The 10,467-nt window shown below is 40.0% G+C and overlaps 1 protein-coding gene across 4 annotated transcripts; it reads left to right on the top strand.

Annotated features, from left to right (window-relative positions):
• The first annotated feature begins 1,701 nt into the window (after positions 1–1,701).
• LOC147255625 (acidic mammalian chitinase-like) lies at positions 1,702–7,163 on the top strand. 4 transcript variants are annotated; one of them, XM_086212597.1, is made up of 13 exons: positions 1,702–1,776; positions 2,532–2,663; positions 3,527–3,560; positions 3,923–3,949; positions 4,055–4,265; positions 4,344–4,397; positions 4,744–4,903; positions 4,987–5,111; positions 5,198–5,321; positions 5,412–5,597; positions 5,734–5,850; positions 5,963–6,092; positions 6,335–7,163. In XM_086212597.1, exons 3-13 carry the CDS (start codon positions 3,536–3,538, stop codon positions 6,499–6,501), a joined length of 1,326 nt encoding a protein of 441 aa, XP_086068723.1. In that variant the 5' UTR covers positions 1,702–1,776; positions 2,532–2,663; positions 3,527–3,535; the 3' UTR covers positions 6,502–7,163. The 4 variants fall into 4 exon arrangements, with proteins under 4 accessions (XP_086068723.1, XP_086068726.1, XP_086068724.1 ...); XM_086212598.1 differs by lacking the exon at positions 1,702–1,776 and adding an exon at positions 1,902–1,929; XM_086212600.1 differs by lacking the exon at positions 3,923–3,949.
• Positions 7,164–10,467: the final 3,304 nt, after the last annotated feature.

The following is a 10,467-nucleotide window of genomic DNA, read 5'->3' as shown; positions in this document are numbered from 1 at the left end:
AATGGACCAATCAACCTGGGTGCCAACTTATTGGCACCACATGGAGGGGCAGGTCCTCAGTGGAAAGCTAAAGCCGATGGCCAACCTAGTAAGCAGGGGCTTGAGAGCAGTGACGGTTACAGCTGTGGTGTAGCGATCGATGTAGCGTTGCAGGGAATTGTGGGCTTGAGTCCAGGTGTGTGGACAGCGCTTGATGAACGCTTCCACGGAGGGGCAAGAAGCCTCTGTTTCAAGGGCAGGGAAAAGGGGAGGCTGCAGGAGAGGAGCAGCCTCAACAGGGGAATTTTTCCTAAGAAACTGTCATGATACAGCATCAGCTTGATGTTTCTGGACCCAGGGCGGGAGAACACAGAGAAGTTGAACCGTGTAAAAAGGAGGCAGAGGCAGAGCTAACAGGGGCTAACTGGGTGATGACTGCCCTTAGTTGCTGCACTTGGCTTGCCAGGGAGGAGAGAGCCTGTTCCTGCATGCTTGCAGCCTGTTTGGCCTCAGCTGAGGTAGATGCAATGTGGACCTTGTGTTGCTGGAGGACTCCTTCAATCCATTCAAAACGATTCTTGACAAGGGAAGTGTGTGCTGGGTCCATGTTGTTGCTAGATTGCATAAATCCTTATCAATCTTTTTTTTTTTTTTTTAATTCAGATTGTTAAAAGCACAACGTAACCAGAATTGTTCAAATGGATATTAGAGGGGATATAGATTGCACTTGTATGCACCCAAATACAATCACGCTGGCAGTTGATTGATTGGTAATGACTTTAATTCACTGATGACTGATTAGAGGAGGGGAGGGACCGGAGCGGCATTAAGGTTCAGGTGCAGGTTGATACCCTGAGATCCAGAGACATGGGGGCAGAAAGGGGTGTGGTCAAGGTGCAGGCTTAGGTCAGTACCATGAGGTCCAGAGATGTAGGGGCAGGCAGAAACATGGCCAAGGTGCAGGTGGAGGTCGGTACTGTAGTATATAGTGCCGCACACTAATACCCTATTTCCGCACTATAAGGCGCATCACATCAATAAATGGCCTATTTTAAAACCTTTTCATATATAGGGCGCATCACATTATAAGGCGCATACAATGTAAACGACTGTAGTGGCTGGGGTTGCGTTATGCATCCACTAGATGGAGCTGCGCTAAAGGGAACGTCAACAAAACAGTCAGATACTGTAAGTCAGTCGGTCAAACTTTATTAATAGAATACAAACCAACGGTCTGACAACTCCGTTCACGCCCAAAAACAAGTTAGTGCATTCACAAACATGGAGGGGAACTTTTCCCTGATTCCGTAAACACGTAAAAGAAACAATCTGATACCGCTACGGTAAATCAAACGTTAGTGCAATCACAATATAGTAACTCTCGAAATAGTGCAAAGCAATAACAATATGAAAGAACTAAATAACTCAACGTTGTTCAAACGTTAATGTCCATATTCACAATATCTTCCAGCCTCGTTCAGTTGTTAACACGTGAAAGAAACACGTAAAGCTCACTCTTTCAGTTCATTCCTCATCCACGAATCCATCGAATTCTTCCTCTTCAGTGTCCGAGTTGAAAAGTTGGGCGAGTACGGTATCCAACGTGCCCGGTTCCATCACGTCAAAGTCGTCACTATCCGAGTCAGTGTTGCTGTTGTAGTCTGGCAGTTCAGATTCACGATACCGTTTTCACCTCCGTTGCTTCGGCAACGCCCCCTGACTACGGAAGCCATAACTAACCAATATTTATTCATATGAGGCGCACTTTCGGTTTTTGAGAAAATTCAAGGTTTTTGGGTAAGCCTTATAGTGCGGAATCATGGTACCTTTATTTAATAGTGCCTGCGTCTGAGGTGGAGTGTTATTGGGGGATATACAGTACACAGTGGTTGCCACAGTTACTTGTTACCCTTAATCCTGCACCACAATGAGCACTCTACCTCAGATAAGGTAAAAACTACTACAGGTACCATGACATCCAGAGACTTTGGGGTAGAATGAAGCGTGGCCGAAACAAGCAGGGTCCAAGCCGGGAAGTCAGTCCAAATGATAATAGGGGACTATGAGCTTTGTCAGATATGAAAGTGCCTGATTGCCTCCTCAGTAGAGAAAATAAATGATCATATGATGATTTTATTTGAACCAATCGGTGTAGCAAATCTCTATAAGGTAGTACCCCAGTTCAAAACAATAAATGCTAGTCATTGGCTGTTGGCCTGTGTCTGCACTCTCACTCGCTGATATTTTTTTGAGCACAATAATCATCGCAGCACACCTACGGACAGATTTCTGACCTGAAAACCTATGACTCGTGCTAAATACTTTTCTACAGTAAAACTATAACAGTCAGTTACCAGGAAGGACAGTTTACCCTGTTTGTGAAATGCCTCTGCCACTTAAGCTTTCTCATCCACTTGTGATCATATGACCTCATTTTACCTGACCTGACCCAACACTGATACAATAGACAAATTACCCACACCCTATTTAATTGCCAAACGTGACACCTTTTTGCCTTATTTAAATGTGATCGCAAACCAACCAATCCTCAGCTGAACCAGCCATCGACAGGAGAACCACACATCAGCAGACAAACCAGCCATCGACAGGAGAATCAGCCGTCCACAGGAGATCCAAAACACATCCATCAGTCACAGTAGAGAGCTTCCTTTGACTTGCACTCTGTAAGTGTAATCTTCACTTTGACTTACCTCATTTTAAAAAATTCTCAGAAATGTGCTGCCTTTGAAACTCAAGCTCTATAATTCAGCCTGAGATGATCATGATTATTGTTAAAATCCTTATCAATCTTTTTTTTTTGTTTTTTAAATTCAGATTGTTAAAAGCACAAAACCAGAATTGTTCAAATGGATGAGACCTGCTTTGATTCGATCCCATGCTGGATTCAAATACACAGAAAAGTTCAGCTCATTTGAAATCCAAACAGGAGCATAACTAGAAAGAGCGAGCTGTTAAGTTCGTCACAGCATGTTTATAAAGCAGCAGTTGGCTCACATGTCTGGAGTTATTTGCCAACTTGTTGTTCCTGTATTACTTGGAGTTCCTTTCATCATTCACGCGTCTGTGGTTAAGATTGAGCTGCATGTTTACATGGATGTTGAGCACCATCCTTTATTAAGGAGATTATCAATTAACACAGCACATATGCATATCTACTTAAGTACCTCTCATAGTTGTCAAACACAACAAATAGTTTTGCAATTCAATCTATAAGGCAAATTAAAAAGAAATGGGATGAAAATCCTTCAAATGTTATTGTACAACTAAATCAGTTAAACAAAATTTGCTGGAGGGATCCGTTGAATTAGTGCGCCACAACTTATCAGGTCACGCACAAATTTGTATCGCTAAAATAATTTTCTCAAGCCAGCTGCTTTTGATTGGTTACCTCACTGAACTTAATATGAAATACAAACATATTCACACAAAAAAATCATCTTTGTTTTGTAGTTTCAATCTGCCTTACTCATTTTTCCTTTACGAAACAATTAAAACATGTTCCTCTTCTTTCTCTTTTATACCACAGACCAACAACATGGGCAAACTAATTCTTATTGCAGGTAAGGCACACAGTTCAAGTAAAAAAGACACTTTGCTGAGTTTCTGTATGGATTTTTTTCAACTACTGCCCTAATAGAGAAAGTGAAATGTCTCATAATTTGACAAAACAAACCTAATCTACATGCAAGCCTGAATATGAATGGAATCAAAGCTATAAGCCAGGAAAGACCTACTGTACTGTACATTGCTGTTTTAAGTGACAGATAGGGTTAACTTAACGTAACCCTTAAGAAGCAAGAAGTACATGATCACTGGTTGTGCCACTACATGAACAACTGGTGGTGATTTGGGCTGGAGAACTTGTTGATTTACTGACATGATAAGCTTTTGAACAATACTGATGAAGTCTGTCACTCTGAAGGTCTCTGTTTGATCGCCGCCAGCCTGGGTAAGCTCATAACTTTGACCCATTAACAACTGCAATGATCAGTTCAAAACACTCCAAACATTATTTTCAAAAACAGCATTAAAATTTCAGTCTTTTTTTTTTCAGCCTCTGCCTTCAATGTGGTGTGTAAATATGAGAGGAACTCACGAAGCAGAAGTGGGAAAATGAAGTTCAAGATTTCTGATATCAGTCCATCAGTCCACATCTGCAGTCATCTGATCTACAGCTCTGCAGACGTTGACAAAAACTTCAAACTGACCCCCAAATGGAGAGATGCAAGCAAACGCTATCAGTCCTTCAACAACCTCAAAAACAGGTCAGACTCTACACATTTTGTGCAACTTTTCTGTTTCTTTTATCAAATATTTATCATTGCATGTTTATACTCCAACAGAAACCCAGACCTCAAAACCCTCTTGGAGGTTGACTTGATCACAAAAAGTTGGAGGTAAATACATGTATCATACATATACACACACACACACACACACACACACACACACACACACACACACACACACACACATATATAATATATACACATACATATATATAATATATACACATACATATATTTACATACACATACATATATATATACATACTGTATATATGTATATATATATACACACACATACATATATACACACACATATATGTGTATATATGTATATATATATATATATATGTACACATATACATATATATTTAATTTCTCTGTACCTAGTAAAAGATGCCACTATCAGTCAGTTAATCTCATGATTCCACCTCTGATATGTTGAACCCTTGAGCAGATTGGGTACTGCAGCATCATCACCAGAAGGAAGGAAAACCTTCATCCAGTCTGCCATCAGTCTACTGAGAAACAAGAAGTTTGATGGACTAAACCTGAACTGGCAGAGCAACAAAAAAAAAAATCTGCTCACCAAAAAGGATTTTGAACTGTTGTACAAGGTCAGATTCTTCATTTCGCCACTGGGACACTGTTAGAGAAATGCTTTTCTCTATATACTTTAATATGCCACTCTTTTCTGTAGGACCTCAAAGAGGCCTTTGATGCTGAGGCAACATCATCTGGCCAGCCCAGATTACTGCTCACTGCCAGTGTCTCTGCTGAGAAAGGAGTCATCGATGACAGTTATGATGTCACAGAGATTGCCAAGTAAACAAACACATGTTTTGAAACATTAATCCATCAGTAGCTGTCATCATCTTTAGGTAAACATAACCTCCCCTGTATTTCATCAGGTACCTGGATTTCATGAATGTGTTGACCTTTGACCTTCACCGCCCTGACGATGGTGTCACAAAGCACCACAGCCCCTTGTACCAGGGAAGCACAGACACTGGAGACGCAGTCTACTACAACACGGCAAGCAGCAGAGATTGATGGTTTCCAGCATGGACATCTTTCTACTTAGAGCTCTGTTCTCTAATCTAAGTGTCTGTTTCCACATGTCAGGATGCTGCCATGAAGCACTGGAAGGCTGAGGGGGCCCATGAGCAAAAACTTAATCTGGGAGTAGCAACATTTGGCCGATCTTTTACTCTCTCTAAGTCTGCTGAAAATGGTGTTGGAGCAGCAGTCAGTGGTCCTGGAGAACAAGGCTACTACACTGAAAAATCAGGCTTGTTGGCCTATTATGAGGTAAAACTGCAGAATGTGCACATAATGATTTTAAAATCAGTAGACCAGTTATTGAAATGGCTTTCACCATATTTGAGACAGTTGTATTGATTGGTTGGTTGATGAATATTTCACAAAATGTGACTTTTCCTTTTAGATTTGCAGTTTTTGTAAAAAGGCTGCAGTCACAATGATTGCCGATCAGAAAGTTCCATATGCAACCAAGTCTGATCAGTGGATTGGATTTGATGACAAAGGCAGCATTGATGCAAAGGTAGTCAATGATTCCCTGATAATTCCTTTCCAAATCACTCCAAAAACATTTCCCATTAACTGCATAAATATTGGAACAAAATCAGCAGATGGGTTTTTTTTCATCTCCATAGGTCAATTATGTCAAACTCAACAACTTTGGAGGAGTCTTTGTCTCGTCTCTGGACCAGGATGACTTTGAAGGAGTATGTGGACACGGCAAGTACCCCATCCTCCGCCACCTGCATGGAGTCCTAATTCCAGGTAATATAAATGACAAGAAAGACAACACCATTGTGGCATGAGTTGGTTTCTATTGTGTATTTCACTCAGTGCCATGAACATTAATGAAGTCATATTTTACTCACTTAATGACCTTCTATTATTCAAAGTTGAAATGCATCCTCATTTTGTTCAGCAGTCAAACCCACAGTATCATAAAATATCGTGTGATTTTCACTCAGGAGCAACGGAAACCATCTCTGACTTTCATTCCTCTTCTTCAGATTCTCCTGAAAGTCCATGCCTGGGATTAAGTAATGAGCCTCACACCAACCCAAATGATCCCACTTCTTTCTACAACTGTTGGGAAGACCGGACCTACATTCAGTACTGCCAAACCAACCCCCCTCTGGTCTATGATGACAGCTGCAAGTGCTGTAACTGGCCCTAAACTGGAAACGGTTATCTGGCTTTCATTAATAGGAAAAACGTAACTCAAGGATGTGCTTTCTAATGTATACACTTAAGATTTTTTTAACCATCAAACACATTTTAGCTCAAAATTTCTACTGAAGTGACGAAATGTTTGTCAAAAAAAACCATAATCAACAGCATTTTATTCAGGGACCCATTTTTGAATCACTCCGTCTTCTCACTCAAAGTCGCCCAGGACCATAATGCAGCACCAAAGAAAGGTCATCACAACATTTTAGATCATGTCGTTTACCATGAAATCTTCCAGCACTTCGTTCGAAGACTTCAGCTGCAGTTACTTGTTAAAAGTGGCTTCCATCCATTTCCAGCTTCACAATTCTATTTGATTATTTTACTAATTGATAACATGATGTCAGTTTTTTGTGGACTGGCTTTTTGCTTACGGTATGTTCGACAATTCAAGTGTAGCCAAACCAAGCTGATGTTTAGTTTCTTCCGGGGATTTGATGAACAATTTGGACTGATTGAGTGAATTTAGCATTATTTATGTCACTGAGGAATGGATGTGTCCATGTTGGGTTATATTTTGGGGGACTGCTTACGTGATGATGCAACTGTTACAACCTTAATGTAATCCCATATTGCATGCCTCTATGTGAATTAATCGTATCCTAATCAATAAATGAATCATAAAAGTATTTGTATATCTTTGGCTATTATTTGTGAGTAAGACATTTGCGAGACACAATATAGCTTTAACTTGAACCTATGGAGGAGCTATTAAAATATAGGTATGAATGACATCACTACTTTGTCAAACACCTCTTCATGTTGGAGAGGCAGCTGTCGTGGAGAAGAATGTAATGTCAAATAATTTAGGGCTGCATGATTTGGAAAAAAAAAAACAACTAATTGCAATTATTTTTTGATATTAGAGGGAATTTTAATTGTGTTATTGTATTTTTTGGGATCTGTACCCCCCCCCCAAAAAAAAAACAAAAAATTAGCATCTAAAATATTACTGTTAGCTTGAGATAAATTTGTTTCCTTAATCACAGCACGCTGACCTCGGTACGGACACAAGAACACAACTTTATCCCAAAACAGTTTGCCTTGTCAAGCAAAATCCAGAAAGCACTGGTGTTTCCATTCATGTCACTGAAGATAATTCCACAACACCTGTCACCATGCAAATAAATTGGTTGCACAATCACAGTTGAACAACTACACTGGGACTGGATCCTGTCAGGATCGAAGAAGATAGGAGGCTAAATATTGAAGTTGACAGAAAACCTGTGATGGATGTCAGACATCAATCCATCACATAAAAATACACATTAAAAAATGTACATTAAAAAAAAAAAGCCCCCCAAAAGCAATGATGCAACGGAAAGCTATCAGCCCATACATACAGTAACAGCAACCTGAACCTCAAAACTCTCTTGGAGGTGACAAGATGGAAGTAAATACATGGAGTATTTGCTTTCTGTTCCAGAGCAAACACAAATTGTCACGGCGGTAGTAAATGTTTGCAGTTTTCTGACAATCAAAGCTTGCCCTTTTATTTGGAATTTCTTTGCATTGCACAGTGTTTCTTTTCCTATGTCGCACAGGACATGTTGATGGAATGCCTATTACAGATATCACTATCAGTTCATCTGACGATTCCATAGGATGATGGTGGATTGAACTTGGAAAATCTTAACGTTATATCTCAAAATCAGAGGCTTACAAATTGTCCCGTTTTCTTATCATGTAGGATCTTGAAATGGATGGAAATTATAGCATTTCTACATATCAGTCAGAGACATTTCAATTGATTGATTGGTTGATTAATATTTCACAAAAATCTGATGAGTGACTTTGCCTTTCAGATTTGCAGTTTTCTTGATGGGGCTGAAGTCACAATGATTAATGATAGGAAAGTTCCATATGCAACCAAATCTGATCAGTGGGTTGGATACGATGACATGGACAGTATTGATGCTAAGGTAGTCCCCTCTTTGATGAAAGTGATTGCCCCATGATACCTTTGCAAATGATTTCTAAAGAAATTGAATGATATATATATAAAGAACATCCAAGAAATTCAACAGATGAGATATTTGTTTCCTCATTCATACAGGTCAGTTACGTCAAAGAAAACAACTTTGGGGGAGTCTATGTCACAGCCCTCGATATGGATGACTTCAGTGGAAATTTCTGAAAGCAGGGCAAATACCCCCTGCTCAATCATCTACATGATGCTCTATTTCCAGGTAATCCAAATGGAAAAAAATGTCGAAATTATCCTTGAGTTGATGGTTGGCTGCACAGTGGTGCAGTGGTCAGCACTGTCGCCTCACAGCAAGAAGGTTTGGGGTTTGAGTCCCGGCTCGGGCACAGGATCTCTCTGTGTGGAGTCTGCATGTTCTCCCTGTGCCTGTGTGGGTTCTCTCTGGTACTCTGGCTTCATCCCACCGTCCAAAGACATGTAATTGGGGACAAGGCTGATTGATACTCTAAATTGACTGTAGGTGTGAATGTGAGTGTGAATGGTTGTTTGTCTCTGTATGTTGGCTCTGTGATGGACTGGCGACCTGTCCAGGGTGAACCTCGCCTCTCGCCCGTAGACGCTGAGATAGGCTCCAGCCCCCCCGCGACTCTTAACAGGAATAAGCGGAAGACAGTGGATGGATGGATGGATGGATGGATGGATGGAGTTGAAGTTGTTTTATATCACTCAATAGTATCAACAATAACACAGTCATATTTTTCTTTTTCTCCTCTTTTTTTCAGAAATTGATGTGGGCCCTTGTAATGAAAGCACCTCTGGTATTGTAGCTGACCCTGAAGATCCATACGGCTTCTACCTCTGTAATGGGATACATGGTTCAAAAATTGACTGCCCACTAACAACAATGTACAATGACATCTGCAAATGCTGTGACAATATTAATGGGTAGCAGGTCCATGGCTATTTCCCATTTTTGCTGATTATTCCTGTCAACACTGAGGGATGCATTGTTTTAAGCCATATATGATTTCCTTCTGATTCTTGAATATGATGTCAAAAGTGCTTGCTAATTGCTGTTTTTAGGGGATCAAAATTGCCTTTTAAGCGTGGCTCCTCTCCATATTTAACTTTACAATAACATTTAATATAATTACCAATTCAAATAAAATATTCGCACATTTGCCAGTTCCAGTGTATCTTTCTACTTTGGTGTGTTGTGATGTTGCGTGGTTGCTGTATTTGATTATTTTTATTGATTATATCATTGTTTATCTCTCTGCTGAATGGATGTGTTGTATACTCTGCTAATGCTTCCACACGTATCCATGCCTACATGCAAACAAGTACTACCCTGATCAATATTACCATATCAATAAATCAACAACAACATATTTTTGCTTTTGTTTTTGTTGGGGGCAAGATGTCAGATGAAATGGAATGTGTCCAGATCTTAATCCTATGGTAAATTATTCCTTTCACCGTATATTATGTAAATGAATGTAGTTTATCCCTGTTTTTGAGATCCACAGAGCTTAACTTCAGTTTTACCAAGTCTTCCAGCTTCACCAAGGATGTGACAATGATTGTTAAGGAGGTAAATGAAAATTATGCCTGAGGAAGTTGTGCTCTTTTTGATGACTAAAGCACAGTTTGCAACAGTTTGTCTTAGCAGTAAGAGTTCTCCTAAATGAAACTGGGAGACAGAATTTCCTCTAAACCTCATTATGAAGCTGCTCGAGGAATTTTGAATTGAAGGAAAAAGATGCACTTGACCTAGTTGTTTTATGTGATGTGAGGTTTCAGCAACTGGGTTGAGAGGCAGGTAGTTTGTGTGTTCTCAGGCACAAAATTCTTCTCCACAGTTGGTGTTGACATGAACCTTCAGTATGGCATAGTTGAGTGACAGACAAATGAATGCATTCTGTTCAAATCACTTAATCACCATTCAATTGACAATAGTCTAAGTGCGTGTACACGTGTACCACG

Source organism: Aulostomus chinensis, chromosome 9 (assembly GCF_037954235.1).
Source record: "Aulostomus chinensis isolate RoL2024-O1b breed Wild chromosome 9, RoL_Achi_v1.0, whole genome shotgun sequence".
NCBI lineage: Eukaryota > Metazoa > Chordata > Actinopteri > Syngnathiformes > Aulostomidae > Aulostomus > Aulostomus chinensis.
The sequence above is the reverse complement of the archived record's forward strand: the minus strand, read 5'-3'. Positions and strand labels throughout refer to the sequence as shown.

Coding starts and splice junctions, on each gene's coding strand:
- LOC147255625 (XM_086212597.1), top strand. CDS start 3,536: ATGGGCAAACTAATTCTTATTGCAG. Junction 3,950..4,054: donor TTTGATCGCCGCCAGCCTGG/GTAAGCTCATAA, acceptor TTTTTTTTTCAG/CCTCTGCCTTCAATGTGGTG. Junction 4,398..4,743: donor TTGATCACAAAAAGTTGGAG/GTAAATACATGT, acceptor ACCCTTGAGCAG/ATTGGGTACTGCAGCATCAT.